This window comes from Perca flavescens, chromosome 1 (genome assembly GCF_004354835.1).
Source record: "Perca flavescens isolate YP-PL-M2 chromosome 1, PFLA_1.0, whole genome shotgun sequence".
NCBI lineage: Eukaryota > Metazoa > Chordata > Actinopteri > Perciformes > Percidae > Perca > Perca flavescens.
This window is the reverse complement of record NC_041331.1, coordinates 40,718,922-40,745,579: the sequence shown is the minus strand read 5'-3', so window position 1 is coordinate 40,745,579 and position 26,658 is coordinate 40,718,922. Positions and strand designations below refer to the sequence as shown.

Sequence of the window (26,658 nt, the reverse complement as noted above, 5' to 3'; positions counted from 1 at the left end):
AAGACAAAAATTATTTGTTTTTGTGAGAACGCCGTTCAGGGCCGACTTAATATTAAGCTTGGTGTGACAGCTTACATGTGTCCCACACCTGCTACCTTCACCGTTCTGTTCCCGGCAGACTTGACATTCAACAAGTTATTGAAAGAACTGTCTCGAGTAGATGAGGTCTGGAAACCTGTTAGTAATTATCTTTAATGGATCCTAGCGTGGCCATGCCTGTGTACGTTCCACCCGTGATGCAACTCTCCAAAAAAAAGTAACAAACGTGAAGTGACAGGATGAAACATTTGACTATTTATTTGTAGGCTACAAAAAAAAAGAAACCTATTCAGTAAATTAATAAAGATTCAAAACCTCTGGCTTGTTCTTGTCATTGACTCCAGCTTTCACACACACACACACACGCGGCCATTAATCTGTTTTCCACTGGCATTGTACAGCTCATTTCTGCATGAAAACTCCAACAAGAACGGGGACGTTGAAAGCCTACTCGGGTAAACGAGGTGTTGAGATTGTCGTCACTCTAGTTGTGTGCTTGAGACGTTGTCGTACAGATTCCTGCCCTGCGGCACCAGTTGTCGACAAACTGCTTTGAGACTTGAATTGCTCAAAAATATTTGGCCTTGTATAATACAAGCTGTCAATGCGAATACCAAACGCTTCACAGTACGGACAATGGCGTGAATCGTCAACAACTCAAAGAATGAAGATCTCTGACCCGTGAGGCAAACACTTAGCATCAGTCACACCCGTGTGTTGTAGAGTGAAAAACAAGGTAATTAAACCTGTAGGGGGGAAAAGACAAAAACAGTTTGCTTTATTTCTGGAGTAGCCTTCTAAATCAAGACGTTTTGTCACAAAGAAGGTCCTCGCTGTCCCAAGTGGTCATCGTTTCCACATGATTTTATCTGATTCGTGGGGAATTATAGCAAGCGTCTCTGTCCCCGGGTCAGAGCGTCCCTTTCTCGACGTTGCCCTTTTTTTTTTGACTTGCAGACGTCAAAGGTGCGAGCACGTCCAGCAGGCTTTATCCCCAGTTGTAGAAGTAGATCTTCTGCCAGGTGGGGAGGTAATCCATCAGAGGGCCTGAACAGACAAACGAGCACCAATGTGTTATGAAATGAAGGATACTTTTCTCCAAACTTTTACTTTGTTCATCGTTTTTTTATGATTGAATGAATAGTTGATTTCAAACGACATGCAAAAGAATGAACCAAAAAAATACACAAAAGTAGTTCTCTATGAATACGAGAAAAAGCAAGAATAAGCTAAATAAATACACTTATATTAATATTCTTGTCTCAAAGGGAGTAGGAGGAAGCAAAATGCGGGTGCTTTTCGGGTCCTACCCTGTTTGAAATATCCATACCTTTTGCATCTTTTATTACAAAAAGAACCCTTATCGAAGTGTTTTCAATCTATTGTTTGTCAATATGCAACCAAACAACCCCAGAACAGAAAACAGTCAAAATCCCAAAACATTTGCCAATCAATCATGTTCCTATTAGGGAGGCACAATATATCGTTTTTTATCGTCATCGCGATATCAACTGGCGCAATAAAGACATCGCGAAAGCCTGCAACACATCCCGATAGACCACGCTCCGATATTTTTGTGTTAGTTGAAAGAAAATATCAGCAGAAAACGGCACATTAAAATGTAACAGTCGTTCTTTTTTTTTAGCGCTGCCTTTTATATTCATTTCAACGTTCAATTTGTTCAATAAAAGACTGTTAGAAATATCCTTTCACTTGTTTTATATTCAACAAGCAGTTTGTTGTATTTTAGCCGAATACTGAAAGCAGCAGAACTGAGAACACCTTAAAGCTATAGTGCGTAGTTTCTGTCTCCCCCATGAGGAATTCTAAGTAATGACAACAACACTGTCTGCACGTCCACATGATACAAGCCTTCCGTGATTGTTCACCCCCCCGTCTACCTCCTTGTAGTTGCTAGTAGCCAAGGAGGACACGGAGGATTAAAAAAACATGATGGACTCTTCAGAAGAGGTCCTTATCTTCACTCGAGTTTCTGCGTGGGAAAGTCTCCGGACACCACAATCTTTTGAACATAGCATTGTTTAGTCCAGGGGCGTTTTTAAGCTAACTGAAACAGAGACGGAGCAGGGACCCCCTACTACATATATTGTATCAAATGAAGTTGCATATTAAACTGGGCCTACAATAACGTTTAGGGCGGCCTAACTGTCAGTGTAACGCTTATCAGTTTTCTAAGCACAGACAGACATTTGGAATAACAGAAAAATTGGTTCAAATATCCAATTTCTCTTTTTTTTCTCCACCTTGACAAATAAAAGAATTTGATCTTTAAACTGTTTTTTATTCAGAGGATCAGAAATTGAGGAAATTACAAAATTGCGTCTGAGCTCCAATGGTATTCTCTCCCTCTACTTTGCAGAATATGCAGGTCATTAACTGTGCTTAGAAAATTGAACTGATAAGCGTTACAGTGACCCCTAACGCCTTTATGCGTAACCTTTTTAGTGCATAGAATACTGTAACAGAGAATTTTTAAAGCGTGATATAAGTACTTTTACTTCAGTATTAGATCAGAATACTTCTGCCACTGGTCATGAATGTTGAATGTTTGAAGAGAAATACTTCAGGACGGTTTAAGAAGCTCATTACTGGAGGTCAGCGTCATGGCGCAGACGTGGCGGCGGTACTTACGTGCGACGAGGCCTATTCCTGGGACGTGATCGGCCAGCAGTCGGAGCAGGAAGAGAATCTTCTCCCTGCAGGCCGACAAACACACGCACAACAACTGTTAACACACCACGTACCAAACAAAGTTACCGAATGATTGGGCTTTTTCTAATATTTGACAAATATTTAAAACTGCGTTCATTTGAATAGTCGATTAGTCGGTTGATGGGGGGGAAATGCAAAGCTACCAAGCTATGGCCCGAGAGACGTGTAGTTATAATTTCTGGTGCACGTCAGGCTGAACGTTTCCAAGAACATTGAAATATCTTAATATGAATCCAGCATATTATTAGCAAAGATGAATCAGCTTTACAATGAATGGAAGAACTGAAAATACAATCGGCTGATTACTGAGGAGACATCCAGACATACTCACTCTGAGTATTTGTCGTAGAAGGGGGACCGCAGAAAGTAGTACAGCAAAAGAAAGGTTCTCCTCCTCATCTCGGCCTTCTCCCATCGATTTTGGAATTTCCGGTCACTGAGCACCGCGAAACTAAAGGAAGGAGGACAAAGAACTGGAATGACTGGTCACATTGTGATAGAGTGAGTTAGCGTCATCTCCTTGATCTTCTTATCGATATTCACTCGCCAAGTCTGATAGACATCTTAAAACAAACCTATTAATAAACTATTTAGAAATGATCTTTTAATCTGTAGAATGAAGAGTTTTGTTGACCCAACACACGCAGCGGTGGAAGAAGTATTCAGATCCTTTAGTTCAGTAAAAGTACTAATACCACACTGTAAAAAAATACTCTGTTACAAGTTAAAAGTCCTGCATTGAAAAGCTTACGTAAAAGTATTGAAAGTATCATCAAGAATATGTAAAGTATTAAAAGGAAAAGTACTCAATGCAGGAAAATCCTCCCATTTTAGAAAGTATATATATATATATATATATATATATATATATATATATATATATACATACATACATACATATACACACACACACACACACACAGGTGCTCATAAGTTTATGAATCCATGCTAAAGTTGACTAAAAAGAGGAATAAAAAAAATCATCATTTGGAAATTGATCTTAATGCCTTAATTAAAAAAATTTGGAAAAATCCAACCTTTAAGGACACCAATTTTCTTTGTGAATGAATAATGTATCGTAAATAAATAAATGATCTTTCTTAAAATACAGGGGGCATAATTATACAAAATTAAATTCCCATAGAGGCAGGCAGATGTTTATTTTTAAAGGCCAGTTATTTCATGGATCCAGGATACTATGCATCCTGATAAAGTTCCCTTGGCCTTTGGAATTAAAATAGCCCCCCACATCATCACATAGCCTTCATCATACCTAGAGATTGGCATGGTTTGATTTCAGTTAGCCTAATAGCTGATCTGATTTGCATTGAGAGATGATCTTGTGGGAGTTAATATTAATATTTATTGTTGTGCACTCAATATACTAGTGTGGGCTTCTTCATTTAGAATGGCTTTCATATGCATTCAATACAAATTAACTCTTGACTCTCTGACAATTTATGATTACATGAATGAGTATTCATCTTAACCCTCATGTTGTCCTCGGGTCCAATTTCCAATTTGTTTTTAATAACAATTACCCAAAAATGAGATGGATTCCATAAAATGCTCTTCAATCACTACTTTTATTGAATTTTATGTTTTATTCAAGTTTCAGCATTTCAAAAAAATTGAAATGGTTTCAAAACTGTATTCTGACTAAACATTTGACTCTTTGAAGTCTCTGATTATCCATCAACATATATGTTCCTCTAATATTAGTCTAAATACAGTACAGGCCAAAAGTTTGGACACACTTTCTCATTCAATGCGTTTCCTTTTTATTTTCATGACTATTTACATTGTAGATTCTCACTGAAGGCATCAAAACTATGAATGAACACATATGGAATTATGTACTTAACAAAAAAGTGTGAAATAACTGAAAACATGTCTTATATTTTAGATTCTTCAAAGTAGCCACCCTTTGCTTTTTTATTAATAAGGGAAAAACTTCCACTAATTAACCCTGACGAGGCACACCTGTGAAGGTAAAACCATTTCAGGTGACTACCTCATGAAGCTCATTGAGAGAACACCAAGGGTTTGCAGAGTTATCAAAAATAGCAAAGGGTGGCTACTTTGAGGAATCTAAAATATAAGACATGTTTTCAGTTATTTCACACTTTTTTGTTAAGTACATAATTCCATATGTGTTCATTCATAGTTTTGATGCCTTCAGTGAGAATCTACAATGTAAATAGTCATGAAAATAAAAAGGAAACACATTGAATGAGAAGGTGTGTCCAAAATTTTGGCCTGTACTGTATGTCATCATTTCTGCTTTTTTAACTCAAAAATTTGGTATAATTTCCTACAAATCAGGATTTTCTAGAACAATTCCAAAAATAAGTGTAAACCTAGTGGTAATAACTTGGTGTTAGTAGTGTTTGGGTAACAAAAGCATCAAAAACATAAAAACAAGCGATAAAAACATAGAAAAAAGCATCAAAAGTGTTGCGGAAATGGATATAAATGTCAGAAAAAGCGTCAAAAACATCTTCATCTCATTTTCATTTTGACCCGGGAGGACAACAAAAGTTTGGTTATGCTTTACTTGAAGCTATCTACATAAGAGTGACATAACACTGTCATGAACGTGTCGTAAACATTATAAACAAGTCATAAACGTTTATGACATAACGCTTCTGTCAGTAAGTCATTCGGTTTTTGTCATGACAAGTTAGAGTTAGGGTTCATGTGTTCATGACACTGTCATGTCACTCTTATGTAGATACCTTCAAGTGAAGTGTTACCAAAAGTTCTTACTTGCACCATGTCATACCTGGAGAGTTCGAGGACTCCAGAGATGAGCCACGGCTTCCACGAGTGTTTTCCACAGAGTCCGAGACAGAGTACTGCAGGCGGGTGGGTGGGGGGGGGTTTGCTTTAAGGAAACAACATAAGACTTCTAATAACTAATAACTGTCTTTTTTATGTTGTAACGTTCAGTGTTATGCTTCTAAGATTTTAAATGTTTGTATGTTGAGGGTCACAAAGACATGCTGTCATTTCTGGGTTAAATGATTGTGTTTTTGACTTTAATTTTTGTGAAATCTGGTTAAATGTGGACGAGAGCTTCTTAAAGGAATGGTTCCGAATTTCTTCACACGTCTCCATTTTACTCTCACTGCTCATACAGCACGGTCGGAGTCAAACCTGCGGCCGCTGCATTGAGGAATAAACCTCTATATATGGGCGCGCGCTCTACCAGGTGAGCTAACCAGGCACCCAATACGCAACTTTATTTTATACAATATATGTAGTAGGGGGTCCCTGCTCCATCTCGGTTTCTGTTAAAAACGTGGAAGACCCCTGATTTAGAGGATTTTGCCGTCTTGGCAGAGTTATGTTCTCTTGTGTGCTTTCAAGTTCAATATGTAACTATAGAAGCAGGTGGAGCGGTGAGAAAACGAGGCAAGGATACGGTGTACGAGTGGCCGTCCGATGTACACGGACTCAGCCAGGGTCTCCTGGAGCCCCAGCGGCGTTGGCGTGCTGTGGAGCTTCTCCTCACTTGAGCTGCTCCTCTTCTTCTGGCTCGGCGCTCCCCACAGCCGGGCCTGCAGGCCGGGCGCTGCGCATCGCACAGACCAGAGGAGGGGGACAAGTTTACCACCGGGACAGTGAAAAGTCAGTAGTTTTGTCTCTCTTTTTGCTTTTCCTGACATACTGCAACACGAATAAATCAACAAAAAAGCTGGGATTTTTTTTGGTTAAATGTGGACGAGAGCTTCTTAAAGCTTCATAGATATTGTTTTTTCCTTTTGGTGCGTTGCTAGGCACTTAGTGTTTTTTTTGTTCGGAATAAAAATAAATAAATACAATACAATACAGACTCAGGCAGAAGAACGTCCGATTAGTAGGACACCTAAGTGTTGAGTTTCTAACAGCCTGCGGAGCAGCATACGTGCAACCTCGCTGCTTAACCCTTGTGTTGTCTTCACCGTCGTCCATGAACTTGGCATTCCGGGTCAAAATTGAAAAATGTGGGTTTTTTGGAACTTTTTTTTTTTAATTCATGGTCAATAAAACTAATAAAATGACATTATACCTAATTTTGAAGTTTGAAAAAAAGCAGATATTATGAATTATTTTGACCAATAGAATAGTTAAGATCAGAGGACGTTGAGTGAATCACAGACTGCTTTATGTCAAAGTTTGGTCAGGATGCTGTTTTGAAACCATTTAAACATTTTTCTTTTTCCAATGCCATGAAATTAAATAAAACAATTAAAGTAATCATTAATCTTACCTACGAAGAACATGGATGCATGGATGTATATGTTGTCTGGGTTCCATACAACGTACATGCATGCATCCAAGTTATTTTGGGGCAATTTGGTTGTTAAGAAACCCATATTTCTGATATAATAAAAACTTTGACAAGGACAACACAAGGGTTAATAAGCTCAAAGGGCTGTAATTTTCAGGCCATGTGAATCTCCAAAGCATATTATGATGATACTCTATATTATGATTTTGACTAGTCTTACCGCTGCCCAGTGGCCTAATAACTCGTCCTGACCTCTGACCCACAAAGCAGGCGTCATCTTGCTGCTCCCTGTTAACGTCTTCTGTGGAGAAGAGGACGGAAACACAGTACAATCTAGTTCACTCCGTGTACACACACGTCACTTCTCCAATGCAGGAACTGAGAAATAGCGTTTGCATGGGCAGCTTAAAGCAGCTTCATTTGATTTATTTGGCCACTTTGGGGCAGTGGAACGAGCAGTAAACCCAACATACATGTAACCTTATAGAAGACCCAGGACTAGGTGGAGGGACTATATCTCCACCCTGGCCTGGGAACGCCTCGGGATCCCCCAGTCAGAGCTGGTTAATGTGGCTCGGGAAAGGGACGTTTGGGGTCCCCTGCTGGAGCTGCTGGAACTGCCCCAGGATAAGCAGACGAAGATGGATGGATGGATGGATGGATGGACTAAAGCTTTAAAAGAAGTGATAACAGTGTGTGAGAAAGAGACAATAACTGACCTTCACCGACAAATTCTGCACTTCTGTCGAGGGGGATTATGGGAGGTGAAGTCTGGATGCCGGATTTGTACCACAGAAGAAGGATGAGGCGAAAAAATTGCCCTGGAGATCAGTGTGAGAAGGACATTTGGTTAGTCATTTCAAATAAAGTTAAATTGAGAAACACAATAAAAAAAGTTTCGCGTTTTCGGATCGTGTTTTCGCCAGAGGACAAAAAGCATACTTAAAAATCTGAATGAGTCCAATCACCAGCCAGCGGCCGACGTCCCCCCACAGCTTGCAGGCCCCCATCTCCAGGAAAACCTCCACATGCTCCAACACAGACAGCCAGTTGAGGAGTCTCTGCTGGGAGAGAGACTGAACACACAGCAGGAACACTAGTCACTTTGCCCAGATTTAATGCTGTCTTTTTATTTAACTTTATCCTTGCACTGTTATAGTTTTTACATTACTATGTTTACATTATTTTCTTATATTATGCATATTGAATAATGGTCTCTAGACTTTATCCTTGCACTATTGGACTTATTTGCACTACCACCATGACACACACTCTCATAGAGCACCTTACCATGTAGACTGAATCACAGGGTCAGTCCCTTGCCCTGTCACTGTAAGCCTCTCATGCTTATACATCCCTTAGTATATTCATGTGGATTTTTTTATTTAGTATCTTTTCTTTTATTGTCCATATTATTCATGTGGATTTGTTATTTTATCATCCTGTTTATGATGTATGTGTATGTTGTGTGTCATGTCTTTAAGCTACTGGGATCTTGAATTTCCTCTTGGGGATCAATAAAGTAAGTAAGTAAGTAAGTAAGTAAGTATCTATCTATCTATCTATCTATCTATCTACATGTCTATCTGACTATCTATCTATCCATCTATCCATCCTCGTTCTGCAGCAGAGGATTAAAAAAACCTGAAAACTACAATACTTCTGAAGCTCCTTCTGTTTATTCTTCCAGCTGGTAAAACTGCAGCTGGTTTCTTTACTCTTTGGCCACATCGTTCTCTTCTTTGTGACACATTTTTGGGATAGAAGTTTTTGTTGAACCAAAAGCATGGATGCAGCGAGCGCTTATTTCTCCGTGAATGCAGTCTGAGATGATTGGAAATCTATCGGGCAGTGCTCACCACAGGGAAGGCACATCTCCGCCCTTTGCGCAGAATACTGTCGTTGAAGAGCACCAAGAGATTGGAGGCAGAGTACACTGGAAAAGACACAAAGCCACAAACAGAGGGTTTATCTGGTACTGAATCAATCATGAATCTTTGAATTCTTCTTTATTTGGGGGCCAAAAATATTTCAAATGTAAATACTACATTTAGTGTCTGAATGACTCTGTTAAAATAGTTATGAGACCATCGATACAATAGCTGATTACACATTTTTGAACAGTTGTGGGCAAGTTTTGCATTTCTGTATTGAAACTTACATTTGAGCTGATACTTATATATCTGTGATAAGCTAACTGGCCTTGAAACGTTGACTTTTACTTACTTAGTTCAGATATTTCATGGGAATCTGCAAATCGCCCTGAAAAACAAGATCCATGACATGTTTTTATCATCATGTGCTAAAAACAGTAAAGCATAAAGAATAAATAGCTGGTATCAATACTTTTCTAGCAGGGCTGTAGTACTTGAGTCGAGACTTGGACTCAAGTCGCTTTTCTGTTGTCTCGGACTCGTTGGTATTTGGACTCGGACTTGTCTCTGACTCGGCCGTTGGACTTGCCATATATTGTAGTTGGTCTCGACCGAGTCCAGCAATATATGTTTTTATTCTAAAGTAACTTCCTCTTTTAAAACAAAACCATGGATGTAGCGCCCTTGTTCAGAAAACAGGTATTAGTTTAATTAAAAATCCATCTAGAACAGGCATCGAGATAGGTCGCCTGGTACACACCTGGCTGCATCATATACCTCAGTCATCAGGCATCAATCTTTTTCATTTTGGCCACAGACACAATTTCAGTGAGCACTTTGTACTCTGGATTATTCAGGACAAGTGTTCAAGAATGGGAACATTTTTATTTTATACTTAAAGTAAATAATATGGCCGAATTTGTTCCTATCGTGTGTTACTCTGCACTTGCTTTTTGATTTTCACAAATAATGAAGCAAAATGATCATCTTAAAGTAGAAGATATTACAATCTTTCTCATCACATCAATTATGAACAGGTGTGGTCTTGAAGAGGATTCTTTTTTTCTGTCTCTGTATTGACTGTCTCTCATTTGGACTCGGTCTTGACTTGGACTCTTACTTTTTTGGACTCGGTCTCGACTCGGTCTCGACTAGAGGTGTTGAAATGAATCAAATAATCGATGCATTGAATCGTGGACATGGACGATGCTGCATCGATAATCGGCAGGCTCATAATCAATTATTTCTGTTTACAATTTAATGAAGGCCTAACAACATTTCTGTTTTCCACATTCAGGAAGTGCCATGTGCTCAGTGCTGTATAGTTTTATGTATCCAGTTTATTTAGTATTAGAGCACTGAAGAATGTTTGGTTTTTGAAGCTTGAAAAGCTATGAATTAAACATCCTACATGGCTTTAATAGAAACATGTATTTGACGCATCGCGATATCGCATCGGGAGATCAGTGAAGATTCACACCTCTAGTCTTGACAAGTCCTGGTCTTGGACTCGACAAAGGTGGACTTGACTTACAGCCCTGTTTTCTAGTAGCTAGTGTCAAGTGAAAATGAAACTAATCTGTTGAACAAAGTTAGCTCGAGTTAGAAGTTAGCTTAAGCTCCCACACAGTGTGTCAGTAGTTCTTCTGCGCCATTACTGATTAACATAATTAAAAGCTTGCCGCCACTGACCTGCTATCAGGTAGGAGAGGGTCCGCACCGTGCTCTCCAGCTGCGCTGTAGCGGCTGGGTTTCTCCTCACATACTCCGTGTATCGCTCATAAACACGAGTCAGTTTATCGACGTACTCTTTAATGTTTGCCATTTTATCTTTAACTTACTGTACACTGACAGATACGCTCTTCATTTAGCTCGCTGTGTTCACAATATACCTTCTATTTTTGAGGAATTAAGATAGTTTGGAAAAGTAACATCCACCTTCTGGCAAAAAAACATTGACATGTATAAAACTTCCGCTTGGATGAACCGTCACTCATTAACGTCCCCCCCGCTCTCATGTTCGAACACATTGGTTCCTGTTCCTAGCGTTAGCATTTTAGTACACGGGTTCTTCTTCCGGACACGTTATTGTTGCATCAGCATCCAACCATCCAGCACTGTGGCCATGTCGACCTCAGGAGAGCCAGGTACAGTAAACAATATTTATTTTTCACCTTAAAGACACGTAAGTTGAAAGTCAGTACCAAGGTTATGACGAACTGTCATATAAGCCAATAAGCTAACACTAGCTTTATTAGCTTTCTCGAGCTGTGGTGCTGCAAAGCCTTCGCTAAAGGTAACCGATAAGCCGAACCCCCTTTAAAAATCTGGCTATTTAAACTCCTAGTCAATGAAGCTGAATGTAACAGCAGAGACGCGCAGGTCAATGAATAAGATTCAACAGATGTTCTAGATTTAAAGGCGACACTCTTCGCTGCAGTACACGTATTCCATGTAGCAGTGTTTTATTTAGAAAACTCAAATGTCAGTTGTGGAAATTGGTTCCGAATTTTGAATAGTGTTTGGTTGGGCGTGTTCCGTAAAGGGAGACAGTACCAGGCGACTGTGATAAACTAAAACTCTTCGGGGTAAAGGGATATAAATATGAGAATAAAATGCAACAGGGCATAGCATGCTGGTATAACGGCAAAACTGTAATGTATGACCTAAAATAATGACATTATATTTATTCCGTTTAACGTTACTCTGCCTGAACTGTTGCAGCCCAGCTTGTCATCTTTAACAGGTTCTGGGCAGATGTTGTTATACATCCTGGTTGACTGTGGATAATATTGATAGTGTTAATAATAATGTTAGTTATGTTAACATTTTTTATATATATATATATATATATATATATATATATATATATATATATATATATATATATATATATATATATATATATATATATATATATATATATATATATATATATATATATATATATATATATATATATGAACGTGTTTGTTCTTACTTTCAGTTTTTCGCAGTTGCATCATCTAGTTTGATCTGTTTCATTTTGTTTCACCCATCTCTAAATAACTTGCATTTAAGGTTGAAGTATAAAATGTCCTCATACCCTGATGAAATCACTTTTTTTGGATCACTTATCACTTATGATTATTATTATGTAATGCTTTTTTTAGGTAATTAATTAAGGATGACATGCTTAAGGACTGCATTGAAGTCTATCAGCATGTCCATTTTTTATGCATAAGCTGCACAAGAACCACATTCAATTTTCTGTTTTGGAGCACATTTTTAATCAAGATCATCCAGAAAAAGTTGTGATATGTCATTTTTCCATCTAGGTCTACTTTTTCATCCAGCTGTCACTTTGTGGTCAACCCCTATTTTTGTCTATACTTTGTGTTACTTTTTTCTTTGTTTCATTTTCAATCTTAGTATTTAATTGGTCATGCGGGGCAGAGAAAATAAATGTAAGTTTCAATTTGACTTTCTGGGTTTCACTCTTAATGTGTGTTTGGAAACTTCATCCAGTCCATTTCAGTTTCACTCTTCATTTCATTTCTGGGAATTGTGTTGTGTACAGACAGAAAAGACTTAGTTTATCATGGATAAAGAAGTGTTATTGCAGGGGGCAGAACTGATTTACTGATTGATTAGTATTTTGGAACTTTTATATTTATTAGTCTACTTACTTATCATTATTTTTGTTTTTTTAGATCACACTTTTCCCCATTCCCCTTTTAGTGTCACATTCTCTCTGTTTCTGAGCCCTACAGTGACTGCTGTACATCCAGCACCGTGGCCAGAGACAGTGTTGTTCCTTATAGTTGTTGTCAGACACATGTTGCAACATCTGTACTGTAATAATACAACACTACTTCTCCTTTTACTCAGTCATGAGTGCAGTGTTCCATCTGTCCACGTCATTCAAAACATCATTTGTAGATGTACTTGTCTCTAAAGTTATAACGCAATACTGAGAGGAGAGAAATCTAAAGGATTACACTCCGTCAAAGACTGGAAAATGTGTCTGTTCTTTTGGGACACCGGGAGTTTGTGTCATATAATCCGTAGGATTTCAGTTCAGTTTGAACTTTTATTTTAGGCTACATAATTTGAGTTGGAAGTGTGCTGACCTGCTGCTAAACGCAGTAGGTCTCGGCTGTGGTAAACTCTCGGTGCTGTTATCAGTGTTTTCCTCAGGCTGTTACAGCCTAGTCTGTAATCCTTCTGCGAATATTTGCCCTCTTCTTTCTGCAGCCTTTGAGTATGGCTTCTTGCTACAGATAAATGAGGAGGCCGCGCTGGCAGCGGCCCTGAATGACTACCTTACGTCGCGCAGCTACCTGGCTGGGTTCAGCCCCTCCCAGGCCGACCAGAAAGCCTTTAAGCTCCTCCACAGGCCCCCAGAACCGCAGCATGTCCACGCTCTGCGCTGGTACAGGCACATAGCAGCCCTGCAGCAGGACCTCCTCCTCCCTGAGAGCAGCAGTGAGTAGACAGACAGCTGTAGGCATGAACAGGCTTAGACTAGGGCTGCACAATATATCGTTTTTTTTATTGTCATCGCAAAATAAACCAGACGCAAGAAAGACATCGCGGAAGGCTGCGTCATATCGGGAAAGACACTGCACTTTAAAATGTTAACTGTCATTCTTTTTTCAGTGGGGCCTTTTTATATTCAATTCAATGTTCAATGTGTTCAATAAAAGAACGTAGGAAATGATTTCCTTTCGTTTGTTTTAAATTCAACAAGCACTTTGTTGTATGTTAGCTGAATACTGAAAGAAGCAGAACTGAGTTAACTTAAATATCTGTATCTCTATGTATCACAAGTATGTATCGCTGTCTGAAAAGAGAAATCATTTTTTCACACTCCGTGCGGTAAAATCATAAGACAAGCTTCCAGAAGAAGTTGTGCGTTCCCCTTCAATTCATTCTTTAAGGAATAGGTTGGATGCATTTTGCCTGTAAAAGGTATAATTATAAAGCTTGTCAGTAATTTATGTAACTTATTTATGAATTTCAATATAGGGACCACAATGGAAAGAAGTCTTTGGGCTTTATTGTGTCATCCCTGACTATTTATGTATTTTTAATGTATGACGCAGAGTGCTGTTTCATATAAGTTTTTATATTTAAGTGGTCAAATAAAATCAATCAATAAATCATGAAATTAATGTGTTTCATGAAAACATGTTAAAATGTGACTGTTGCTGACTCTGGAATAGAGGATTTTATATCCTGTACCAGAAATGTTTTCAATAAATTTCATTAAGTAGTATCGTTAAGAATATCGCGATATTCAACAAGTTCATCTCATATCGCATATTTTCCTCATATCATGCAGCCCTAGCTTACGCGTGATCACCATGTACCAGTCTGGATGTTGAGGCAGTCGGAGGTCCCCAAGGCAGGAAACATTCTCGTTGATTAAACTACGTCTACACTACTGCGTTTTCATTTTTACGCGGCGGCGCTTTGAGACTTAAAAACGATCGCTTTCCACACAAGAGTTTCAGCTCCAGTAGCAGAACTAATCTCCATCCATATTAACACATCTGACAGCGCATAGCCTATCACATGACTGTTCACACACACACTAGGCATGTGCGTGCCGCTGTATACAGGAAGCAGATTGTCTGACGTTACTCTGCGGTTGAAAATCACGGATGTATAAGTTGAAAATACAGAAAATACTTTGGAGAAAGAAAAACAGAGAAAAGTAAGAAAAGGGATTTATTATCTTGGAGCGAGGACGAGGTGGAACTGTTACTGAAAGGTCTGTAAGCTACTTAACAGATAAGACTGACGTGCGTCGTCGTTTCTGAAGGTCTCCGTTTGTGCCCGTCCACACTACAAAGCAACCCCGGAAATTTTCAAACCAAAACAGAGGCAGCAGTGTTTCCAAATGTCTCAGCTTTAGGGGCTCGGAAACACCGGAGTAGTGCGGACGCGAGGCGTTAACGTAGCAAAAGATATTAGTTTTTTAACCAAAACGTAGTAGTGTAGATGTAGCGGGAGTGTGCCTATGTTCCCGCAGCCCTATGTTCCCACATTTCTAAGATTTACTTTTCAAAATTAGGCCCTATGCTCCCACAGTTCCCACATTTCTAAGATTTTTTTTCTCCAAAATTAGGCCCTATGTTCGCCTAACCCCTAACCCACCCTAACCCTTGAAGGGAAATGTATGAATACAAGACCTTATTTTGAAAATGTTCTAGAAATGTGGGAACATAGGGCCTAATTTTCAGTGGAAAAAAATCTTAGGGCTGTGGGACCATTGGGCAGTGGGAACATAGGGCTGACCCCGATGTAGCCACCCCTCTGCAAACACTGACATGCATGAACCCAGAATTGTTTATCATTTGAATGAATCCAGTTTCAGCTTTCACTCTTTGTCAGTCCTAGCAGCATACGGTGTATGGGGCCTGCAGCTGAGTTGCTTTTATCACTGTTTAAACAAAATGTCAGCGGTTTTGCCCACAGGCACCTACTCAAAGAATAGGCCTACCTGATGTTAAAACGGCTTTGCAAACACAGAAGTGTGACATTTACTGGAAATGACATATCTTTTATCTCAGGCTTGCACTGTATGTGTTCAAAAACATTTGAATATGTGATGTTTTCTCCTCGCTGGGTGTTTGGGCGTTTGCTCTGTGTGGCTTTGACTGCTCATTTTTTCTTATATGGCTGCATTCCTTTGAGAAGAATATGACCCTTCGCTTTTCTTTAGTGGCATCTGACTAAAGGAGGAAATCTGTTATGCTTTACTTTTTATGCTTTATGCTTTACGATAATGTCAAGATTTCCTTAAACGTTTTACATTCAGAGTGATTCATACTTCAGTTGCAGGTAAAAACAAATCAATAACTGCAGTGCATTTTGTGGCATGAGCCTGTTTAAAACATGTTTCTAACCCTCCTGTTGTCCTCGGGTGTAATCTGAACCGTTTTCAAAGTTTCTGTATCAGAAATCTAGGTTACTTAAAACCAAATTGCCTCAAAAATAACATAGATGGTTCCATACAACGCTTTTTGAAAGTAAAAATGAGGGATCGGATAATTACTCTCATTGAATTATCAACTTTATAGCATTGGAAAAGAAATTTGAAATGGTTTCAAAACGGTTTCCTGACTAAACGTTGACACATACCAGTCTGTGCTCCACTCCACATCCTCTGATTTTAATTGTTAGTCAAAAGAATTCATAATTTGTGCTTTTTTTTTAACTCAGAAAGTAGGTATAAGTTAATATTAATGAGGTTTATTGACCATGAATTCCAGAAATAAGTGTAACACTAGTGATAATAGGTTGGAATGAAGTTGGCTAAGAAGATGTGACACAGAATGGGGTGATAATTTATAGAAAAAACCGAAGGAGGACAACATAAGGGTTAATGCAGCTAGATGCAGTCTGTGCTCTGCACCTTTGGCTTGAATTAGATTTCTTTTTTAGGAAATGCATTTGAGGAATATGAAAATTTGACGGTGAATTCTCTTGTGGATACGTTTTTGGTCACAGTATATTAATTGATGTTTCAAATAGCACAAAATTATCTGCAACCGTCTCAGGTGATTGTTTCAGATTGAAAATTCACTGGTTCCAGTATTGTTTATTTTGTTTGATCGTATATTTAATATCTTTGAGTTATGGACCGTTAGTCTGATAAAACAAACCAGTTGAACTTGGGTTCTTGGGAATTGCATTGGGCATGTATTGCTATTTTCTGATCTTTTACAGACCAAAAGATGAACTGATGATAAAAAAAAATATCTATATTGCAGTCATAGCTCACAGTAATGGTGTATTACAGATACAAGGGGACAAGACATTCAGACCCATATTAACCTTCCTTCCAGTGTTTCTCTGCTTGTGTGTTCTGTTCTCCAACTAATCTGGATTGACAAAATGTATCACCATCATAGCACCATGTGTAGATTTCTGTGTGGAAAATAACAAAATTCAAATCCTAGTTACGGTTTTGTCTCCTGAAATATTAGACAATCCAAATTACAATTGGTACAGTTACAATCCTACGCAACATAGTGGCTTTAAATGCTCGTGTGCAGCGTGAAGGATGGCAGAGAACATTTTAAAACTGGCAATTTGATTTGTCACTTTAGATAAGCTTTTTTCTTTCTTTCTTTCTTGATTTCAGTAAAAGGGAAGCGGGTGCAGCCCCCTTGGTCTCCACCAGCAGGAACAGAGGTTCCCCGACTCCGACTCTACAACAGCCTGACAAGAGCAAAGGTAGGCTGGAGGCAGGGGGGCGTAGCCCTAATGTCTAAATCCCTAAAGTGAGGGGGACGGGTTGTTCAGGAGGAGGATTTTTACTCAAAGATCCTCTCCCATTTGTCTCTCCAAATCACAGATTCCAAGTACCCTACATTTCTTTTATGATTGATGGAAACGCTGACATTTTTCCATAAACCGTTCCATACTGTTTTCACTGCCACAACTCGCCCAATAGGAGGATCTGCTAACATCTGAACTGGCCACACGAAGGTGGAGCAGGCCATTGAACCACATATGTAATACTAAGGTCATTAATATGCAAAAAGACAAGACATACAAAAAACTTCTAAAATAGGTTTGTAGGAATAAAAAGAAGATTATTTGTATATATTTTTATTATATATCATTTTTATTATTGCCTATATCTATATGAGTCTATCAACCAACTGAATCAACCTGAGTAACGTGCACACTCGCCTACTTATGGTGCGTTCAAATTCTTATTCTTTATTTTATAAAGGACAACACACATTAATTTACATTTCTGTAAATGTTCCAGTGTTAGCCAGCCGGCTAATTTTCAACTGTAGTCTTTTGGCAAGATGGTTTTAGACCAGTACAAGAGGAAACCGCATGACATTGGTACAGGTTAAACTACACGGGACAGAAGTCAACAAGACACCACACAGACAGGTAGAGCAACAAATCAGTTTTCTCAGTTAGCCATGCAGAGCTACAGGAAGCAGCAAGACATTAGCACAGTTACACATCAACAGCATCCTCCATTCAGTATAAGAAGCCATGCAAGCATCAGAACACAGCCAAGCAACACAGACACCGTTCAACCATGCACAGCAGTAACCGGCAGTAATAAAAAGATGAAATGGGCTACATCACTCATGAGGGAGGCGTTAATACAGCACAGGTTAATAAGATGGTGAAATAGTTAAAATGCAAGTTAATTTTTCATACATACCCAAGAAATGCAGAGCAGGCTATATTTGACACCGGGCAAGACATCAAAACATCAAAATCAACTCAGACGTGTTGTAAGTGTGGGGGACAGAGGGCACCGACATGAAAAGTGCAGGGGGCACGTACCCCGCATACCCCGTTTCTGCTACGCCCTTGGTTGGACACAAATATCAAATCCTTGTGAGTGTTTGTGTTCTTTGTGGAAAGTGATCGTCCTAAGTTGTCTCAAAAAGAATACACTTCTTAATGTACGGAACACAGAGAAACAGATTTTAAGTTAGGATGCAAATGAGTCCTTTTTGTTATTATTGAACATGCTGTGCTCTTCTTGAGGCTCCCCAGACGCATAGAACGCAAGGTGGTAATTCTAGTTAGTTTGTTGCTTGATTTTATTTTATTTTTTTATCAACTCACAAACTTTATGTTTCAGGAGCCGTTCGTTCCCCAGAGAGGGAATAAAGTCACATGGTACTGCTGTGGACCGACAGTGTATGATGCCTCACACATGGGACACGCCAGGTAAAAAAAAAAGAAAAAGTAATGCCTATTCAAGTTGTGAGTTTCATTCTTAAATGTGCAGTTACTGTGTTTGTTTTGGTGTAACTCGATTTCTTTTATTTTCTAATGTGTCTCTTTGTACAGGTCCTACATATCTTTTGATATTCTGCGAAGGATACTGAAAGACTACTTCAAGTACGATGTCCTCTACTGCATGAACATCACAGACATAGACGACAAAGTGAGTATGATTTTTAAGCGCCGGGTATACGCGAGCTCGCACATTGGACGTTTATGCTCAACGCGTTGTTTGTTGCAGTATTCTCCGAAACACCAGAGGGCGCACGGACAAAATAATCTGTAAATAAGCAAGAAGTAGAAAAGATGTGCGCATGGATAGCTCACTTGGTAGAGCGTGCGCCCCATGTGCAAAGACTCAGTCCTTGTCGCAGCAGCCGCGGGTTTGACTCCGACCTGCAGCCCTTTTCTGCATGTCATTCTCTCACTCTCTCTCTCTCTGTCTCTCTCTCTCTCCCTCCCCCCTTTCACATATTCAGTTGTCCTGTCAATAAAGGCTTAAAATGCCCAATAGAGAAGAAGAAGAGACCGAAGTAAAGGAAAGGCTGCCTGCGAACAGGAGTTAACACATCCATGTTAAACACCAACGTACCGCCAAAAATTACATTTATCTACTCTAATCATTAAAATTACTGTTCATCTCCAAATCAAAATGCCTGTTAAGAAGACACTTTATGAAGCCGTTTTTTAGCTTTGATAAAACGATCCCTTGTGTTTTTCTACGCTCTCCAGCAAAATGTTTCGTCGTCTTCTTCTCCCTGACCACATATTTAAGGCTGTTTGACTCCCTGTAGTCTGTACATGAAGAATCACACAGATGTTTGTACAGACAAACCTGCTATTCCCAGCCGACCGCGTTGAACTGAGCACGCAGCGGGCGCGGGGTTACAAAAATCCAGAAGCGCGTGAAAAATTAAGCTTTTTTCTCCACTGTTTTGTACTTTAGAATTTTTTATTCGGGGAATAACAAAAACGTTGCATCGTTTTTCTAGATGTTTGTTCATTGTGGTTGTCTGAGCTACTTCTCCATAGTCATGTGTCATGTGTTAGCTATAGTAGATGGAGGTCGGCACGCCCCCAGTTTGGAGAATCAGGCAGGAGTACCGACACGGAAGCTAAGCAACATCCTGCTGTGGACGGGGGCAGCAGCTCAACACATTTTAGACACCTAAAAACATCTTAAGTCATTATGATACATTTTTTTTGGCTTTATGTTGGTATTTCTCCCTCTCAGATCATTAAAAGGGCCCGGCAGAACTACCTCCTGGACCAGTACAAGGAGAAGCAGCCACAAGCTGCTCAAATACTGCAGGACGTCCTGAGCGCCAGAGGGGTGAGAGACAAACTCTCAACCAGCCTTTGATACAGTGATAAGAGCCTTGCTGTAAAGTATATCAGATCAAATGTTTGGGAAGCAGAGACTGGTTCAAACAAAGGGCTGGGATTGGTCGGACACTTAATCTGTGATTTTGAAGCACCTATAGCTTCGACTCTAAGCATGGATATCTTCTGATGAAGTCTAACTGTTGAATTCTAATTAGATTAGAGAGATAAAGTATGAACTGAGGGGAATGTACATGATCACAAAGATAAAGATCAGAACAAATGTAAAACAAAGATGTATATCAGCAAAAGGAGTAAACGTGGAATCTTTTAGATGAGGAAGTAAATGCTACAAAGATTTAAAAACAAAATACATGGCATGAATGGCAATGTGTATATGAATGGGAATGTATTTTTTTTGCACATACTGTATGTGTGATAATATGTATATAAAATACAAAAATTAATAATAATACATTTTATAAAATTGATAATATCCTGAGGGACCTAAGAACAAAATAAGAATAAGATAGAATGTAAAAAGGGGTGGTGTAATAAGGAAATGCTTCAACCTACACCTTTTCAATCAGTATTGATTATAAATCAGTTAAGATGACACTGTAGGAACTACGGTGACACTTTTTTTTTTTTTTTTTTTTACCATTTATGTTATGTAAGTGATGTTGTGTATTTGTGTGACTGATTGATTGATTGAAATAAACTAAACTAATGTAAATTAAACTAAAATCATAATACTGATGATTATACAATTTATAGACTTGACTTCAGGTAACCTGTAGGTTTCTGACTTTTGACTTAAATGCTCATGTGCGTGTTACCTTTCAGCCCTTTCAGGCCAACTTGGCTGGGACGACAGACCCAGATAAGAAGCAGATGCTGGAGAGGCTGGACGCTGCTGTTACAGCCGCTCTGCAGCCCCTGCAGGCAGCGATGGAGGGCAAAGCAGCAGACGAGGTCGTACGACCTCTGGCACAGGTAAGACTCACTGAGCAGACGAGGCGTTCCCTTCAGTCGCTTACTGCAAACCCTTAATGTGAATTAGTCATTCGCCATCTCTTTGTGATTCTCATCTCTTCAATTTATAGACTTGGATTAAAGGAAGGGTTTGACATTTTGGGAAATACAGATGGACAGATCGATACCACTCTCACATCTGCGCGCTAAATATGAAGCTATCACCAGCAGCCAGCTAACTTAGCTTAGCACAAAGATTAGAAACCGTAACTTGTTTGATAAATCGGTACAAAAACTCTATAACCAGTTGCCATGCAATCTTGTCATCTGACTCTGGGCAAGAAAGCAAATACGTGTATTTCCCTAAAATGTCGAGCTGTTCCTTTTAAGAGAGGGTTGTGGTCTGGGCGCCCAGATAGCTCAGTTGGTAGAGCGCGCCCCCATATATAGAGGTTTACTCCTCGACGCAGCGGGCCCCGGGTTGGACTCTGACCTGCGGCCCTTTGCTTCATGTCATTCCCCCTCTCTCTCTCCTTTCATGTCTTCAGCTGTCCTATCAAAATAAAGGTCTAAAAATGCCCAAAAAGAAAAAGAGAGAGGGTTGTGGTCTAGATTAGAAGTATTCCTGACAATTGCAAAAGAGTCCATCACAAATTAATTTCTCTTGCTACTTAAAATAGTTGACAGAATTTTCAACTGTAGTTTTCTACATAAAAGTGACATGATAGTGTCATGAAGACATGACAGTGTCATGTCACAGTCAGAAACATGAACCCTAACCATAACCATAACTTGTCATGACAAAACCGAATGACACTTACTAAAAAGGCGTTATGTCATAAATGTTTATGACTTGTTTATAATGTTTATGACACGTTCATGACAGTGTCACGTCACTCTTATTTGGAAAACTTCAAGTAAAGGGTAAGCATTTAATTTATGAGGTTTACAACAACAGGGAGCTCTTTGCAGTAAGTGAACTTTTCACTGAGAAAGTTTTTTTTGGAATAAACATATGAAGTGCTAAGTAGCTAGCATGAACCGTGTTAGAGGAACAATTTAGTTTAGTCTAATTCGGGCTAGAAAACAACATTTAATATTATCAGCCTCATATTATTTGCTTTCGATTGACTGATATATATTTCTTCTGTCGTGGCAGGAAAGCAGTGAAATGAGAAAATACAGTGTACTGGTAGATAAATTGAGGGAAGGAAAATACAGATTTGCCGGCTTTATTTAACTTTATTTATTAACTTTGTTTCTTCCAAGGTGCTTTTGGAGAACTCTAAGGACTTGCTGGCTGATTGGTTGGATACGCAGTTTGGAAGTCAAGTCACAGAGAATTCAATCTTCTCCATTCTCCCTAACTATTGGGAGGGAGAGTACCATAAAGACATGGATGCCCTGAATGTAAGTAGAGGCACAGCAAAGTGTTTTCTAGAGTCCTGGTCAGGCAAAAAAAACAACACAAGGAGCATCATAAATGCAATATATGTATGATGTATTGTGTATTTTAGTCAAGATCAGCCTGCCCAGGGACTACAGGTGAAAATTAGCTCTTGAGCTAAAACCTGGTAGTATGCATCTCTCCCCTTGGGGTTAATGTTTATTGTACGCTGTCCCTGTTTCTTTAAATAAATAAACTAAACTAAACTAAATAAGAGGGGGAGAAATAAAATGATTTGGTGCAGCCGGTGTACAGCGGTCCCTGCCTGGTACTAGCTAAACCCCTCAGTCACATTAGCTACAAGAGACAGCGACAAAGCGACAGGCTACCATTCATTTTCAATAGGAGTCCGTTTGCCAGCGACAAGCGATGAGCTTGCGGCTGCCACGAGCAAGGCGGGGCCAAAATAGACAAGAAGTCTATTTTATGCAAATGCTGAGCAATGCCACAAAGCGACAGCCAATTGGAGCGAAGGCAGCGTGAGGGCAGCGTGACGTATGCACGTTGGTTGCTCGAGTCGAGAAGAAAATCATTCAAGATGGCGGAAATGCTTCAGGACATCGTATTTCTGTACATATCTGATATGTTTGGCATTTTATTTCATATATTTTGTTACACTTATCGAGAAATAATTACTTTTAAATCCAAAAACATTGTTCTTGTGACTTGACAATACCTCTGAAGTGACTACTTGCAGATACTAGGCAATAGCATGCTACTATCGATAGAGAAGCGTCACCGTGTCAAACGTTCACAGAAACAAATCGATCAAACTTTAGTTCCGCAAAGCTGGGAGAAAATTGAGGAAAACCTTATTTTAGTGGTGTCCACATTCCCGTTCTGTGCAATCTAACCTTAATCTAACGTATGTCTATGGGTCTATCCACAAAGTAAACATGCTTGAAGGTAGCGCCAGAGAATTTCTGTTTACTTTTGCCAGGCAACCAGGAGTTGGCTAGGCATGCCCAGGAACGCCCATCAAGAGAGTGCGTGTCGCTGTCTTTTGTAGCTAATGTGACTGTAGGGTAATAGTTCATCCTTCCATTTGAAATACTTCGACTTCAAAATAGAGATGGCCCGATACCATTATTTGCTTCCCGATTCTGATACCTGAACTTGCATATCGGCCGATACCGAGTACCGATCCGATACCAGTGTGTCATATATTTTATTATGTTTTAACAGCTGTATTCTACTATCCCTGAATGGGGATAGTAGTATGTGACATTATTTCTATCTTTGTTGTTGGTCTGGCTCATGTTAAACTCTTTGTGAAACATGAACAAACACAAACAATGAATGCCACAGAACTTTCTCTTATTCTCCAGTTTGAGTCAGTTATAACGGAAAAACAACATAAATAAACTACTTTAACGTAGATTTTTTTTTTGGGCTTTATTATGTGGTATCGGATTGGTGCATAAACTCCAGTACTTACCGATACCAGCGTTTTAGGCAGTATCCGAGCCGAAACCGATTCTGATATCGGAACATCTCTACTTCAAAAGCAAAGCATCTTTGTGTGAACTAATGCCGTAATTCCCTCTATATTTGTCATACTTTAAAAATAAGTTTCTAATAAAATCAGCCTGCTTTGATTCTATTCTTTGTGTTTGTTTGTCAGGTACGTAAATATAATAAAGGATGGTCTGATTTTTAAGATTACATTGCATCAGAACAGTTGTGCTTCCATTAAATTTCATGCAAAACAAAAGGCCTTAAGAATGTGGCAAAGTATGAATGTGATCAGTGTAGCGTTATAAAACACAGTTTCAGGGTTTGAAACTGTGAAATGCCATTTCAGTCAATATTAAATACTGACTGTGAAATAAATCCTAAAATGAATCAATATAAATATATAAGAGTCAAACAAATAAATGGGTTTGGGTTTGTATTGACTCATTTATAGATTTATATTTTCATGTATTTATGTTAATTATATAATTTTATTTATTACATATTGACTGAAATTATATTCCATATAGAACAAACTTTTCTGGATTTACTTTTAAATATAATTATACACAATATGACAGCCCTGTCTTTAGTTTGGGCTAAGCCCCTTTGTTCCTCTGATGACAAAATCTTAATGCAACAGTTTTGTATACCAAAATAGTTTACACACATTTTGTGTACATAAATTGTCTTTGTGACCCCCCCAGGTTCTTCCCCCAGACGTCCTCACTCGAGTCAGTGAATACGTGCCTGAGATCGTGGAGTTTGTGAAGAAGGTTGTCTCAAATGGTTACGGGTGAGGAAGAAACTACCAGTGTCTACAATTCATATTACATCCACATTGTTTGTTATTAAAGGACAAATCCGGCGCAAAATGAACCTAGGGGTTAATAACACATGGGTACCGAGTCGACCGTTCTCTGGGATATGTTTTCATGCTAATTGAATGTGCCCAGTTTTAGCACAAACCGCTAATTAGCTTAGAACGCTAGTCGTCGGGGCAGAGGATAAAGTTAAAAGAAATCGCTATTTCTACACCACTAACAAGGCTCAAAATAGCACCACACTTTCACCGTAGCATAATGAGGGTCCCTACATGTAAACCAAAGCATTGAGAACTTTGTAAGTGTACAGGCAGTTTATTAAAAAGATAGTTTAGAAAGATTGTACCATTCATGTATACATACAGTCACGGTCAGTTGAACGACGAAGGCCGTGCTTGAGCTATGTTACTGGTTACCGGTTGCACGACGTTCGTCGTTCAACTGAACGTGACTGTTTTCCCAAGATGGCGCCTGCCTGTAAACGCTACTGTCTTTCTAAACTATCTTTTTAATAAACTGTCTGTACACTTACAAAGTTCTCAATGCTAATGTGGAAGTGTGGTGCTATTTTGAGCCTTGTTAGTGGTGTAGAAATAGCGATTTCTTGTTACTTTAGCCGTGCCCCGACGACTAGCATTATAAGCTAATTAGCGGTTTGCGATAAAACTGGTCACAATCTATTAGCATGAAACATATCCCAGAGAACGGTTGACTCAGTAGACATGTGATATATATATATATATATACTGTATATATACTGTATATATATATTGTCCTTTTTAAAAGGACAGTTTTTAATTATTGGGGTTTTCTGATGTTTGCAGGTATGAATCGAACGGTTCTGTTTACTTTGACACCTCGAAGTTTGATGCCAGTCCGCAGCACTCGTATGCTAAACTGGTGCCAGAGGCGGTCGGAGATCAGAAAGCTTTACAAGAGGGAGAAGGTAGATCTTTTCACATTTCAACTACCAAAACTGTTTTTTACTAGGTTGTCTGGGATCCTAGCAGCTTTCAAATGACTCTGATGGCACACGATTTAAAATATATGTATGTATGTATGTATGTATGTATGTGTATGTATGTATGTATGTATGTATGTATGTATGTATATATATATATATATATATATATATATATATATATGTATATATGTGTATATATATACTGTATATATATACATATGTGTATATATATATATATATACACATATGTGTGTATATATATATATATATATATATATATATATATATATATATATATATATATATATATATATATATATATATATATATATATATATATATATATATATATATATATATATATATATATATATGTGTGTATATATATATGTATATATACATGTATATATGTATGTATATATACATGTATATATGTATGTATATATATATATATGTGTATATGTATATATATATATATATGTACAGTGGGGGAAATAAGTATTTGACCCCTTGCTGATTTTGCAGGTTTGCCCACTTACAAAGAATGCAAAAATCTACAATTTTAATCATATGTACATTCTAACAGTGAAAGACAGAATCCCAAAGAAAATTCCAGAAAATCACATCATATGAATTTATTAAAATTGATAACCATCTGATGAGGAAAAACAAGTATTTGACCCCCTGGACAAACAGCATGTTAATATTTTGTAGAAAAGCCATTATTGGCCAGCACAGATGTCAAACGGTTTTTATAGTTGGTGACAAGGTTTGTGCACATTTCGGCAGGGATGTTGGCCCACTCCTCCCTGCAGACAGCCTCCAAATCATTCAGGTTCCGAGGTTGTCGCCTGGCAACTCAATTTTAAGCTCCCTCCAAAGATTTTCAATCAGATTCAGGTCTGGAGACTGGCTAGGCCACTCCAGAACCTTGATGTGCTTCTTCTTCAGCCACTCTTTTGTTGCTTTGGCGGTGTGCTTAG

The 26,658-nt window shown here is 38.7% G+C and overlaps 2 protein-coding genes across 3 annotated transcripts in view; one reads left to right on the top strand and one right to left on the bottom strand.

Moving 5' to 3' along the window:
- Window positions 1-271: 271 nt before the first annotated feature.
- On the bottom strand, window positions 272-10,974 carry pex16 (peroxisomal biogenesis factor 16). The gene is made up of 11 exons (XM_028574992.1): window positions 10,615-10,974; window positions 9,275-9,310; window positions 8,908-8,984; window positions 7,980-8,124; window positions 7,768-7,869; window positions 7,269-7,346; window positions 6,200-6,349; window positions 5,558-5,630; window positions 3,104-3,223; window positions 2,692-2,756; window positions 272-1,086 (listed from the first exon to the last, which is right to left on the bottom strand). The coding sequence occupies exons 1-11, from the start codon at window positions 10,745-10,747 to the stop codon at window positions 1,028-1,030; spliced, it is 1,038 nt and encodes a 345-aa protein (XP_028430793.1). The 5' UTR covers window positions 10,748-10,974; the 3' UTR covers window positions 272-1,027.
- cars1 (cysteinyl-tRNA synthetase 1) overlaps window positions 10,598-26,658 on the top strand; it is a 28,728-nt gene continuing 12,667 nt past the window's right edge. The window contains exons 1-10 of one of the 2 annotated variants that reach the window (XM_028574967.1): window positions 10,598-11,069; window positions 13,159-13,389; window positions 17,060-17,151; window positions 18,542-18,630; window positions 18,754-18,850; window positions 19,922-20,020; window positions 20,857-21,006; window positions 22,255-22,395; window positions 24,595-24,683; window positions 25,536-25,657. In XM_028574967.1, coding sequence (XP_028430768.1) covers window positions 10,883-11,069; window positions 13,159-13,389; window positions 17,060-17,151; window positions 18,542-18,630; window positions 18,754-18,850; window positions 19,922-20,020; window positions 20,857-21,006; window positions 22,255-22,395; window positions 24,595-24,683; window positions 25,536-25,657 — 1,297 coding nt within the window. In that variant the 5' untranslated portion in view covers window positions 10,598-10,882. The remainder of the gene's footprint in view (window positions 11,070-13,158; window positions 13,390-17,059; window positions 17,152-18,541; window positions 18,631-18,753; window positions 18,851-19,921; window positions 20,021-20,856; window positions 21,007-22,254; window positions 22,396-24,594; window positions 24,684-25,535; window positions 25,658-26,658) is intronic. The other variant, XM_028574977.1, reaches the window with a different exon arrangement.

What these genes read in the sequence shown, in the direction of transcription:
- pex16 (XM_028574992.1), bottom strand. Translation starts at nt 10,747, where the DNA reads ATGGCAAACATTAAAGAGTACGTCGATAAACTGACTCGTGTTTATGAG. An exon ending in GGAGATGTGCCTTCCCTGTG is followed by an intron (nt 8,125 to 8,907) that starts GTGAGCACTGCC and finishes CTGTGTGTTCAG; the next exon opens with TCTCTCTCCCAGCAGAGACT. An exon ending in TATTAGGCCACTGGGCAGCG is followed by an intron (nt 6,350 to 7,268) that starts GTAAGACTAGTC and finishes TGCGATGCGCAG; the next exon opens with CGCCCGGCCTGCAGGCCCGG.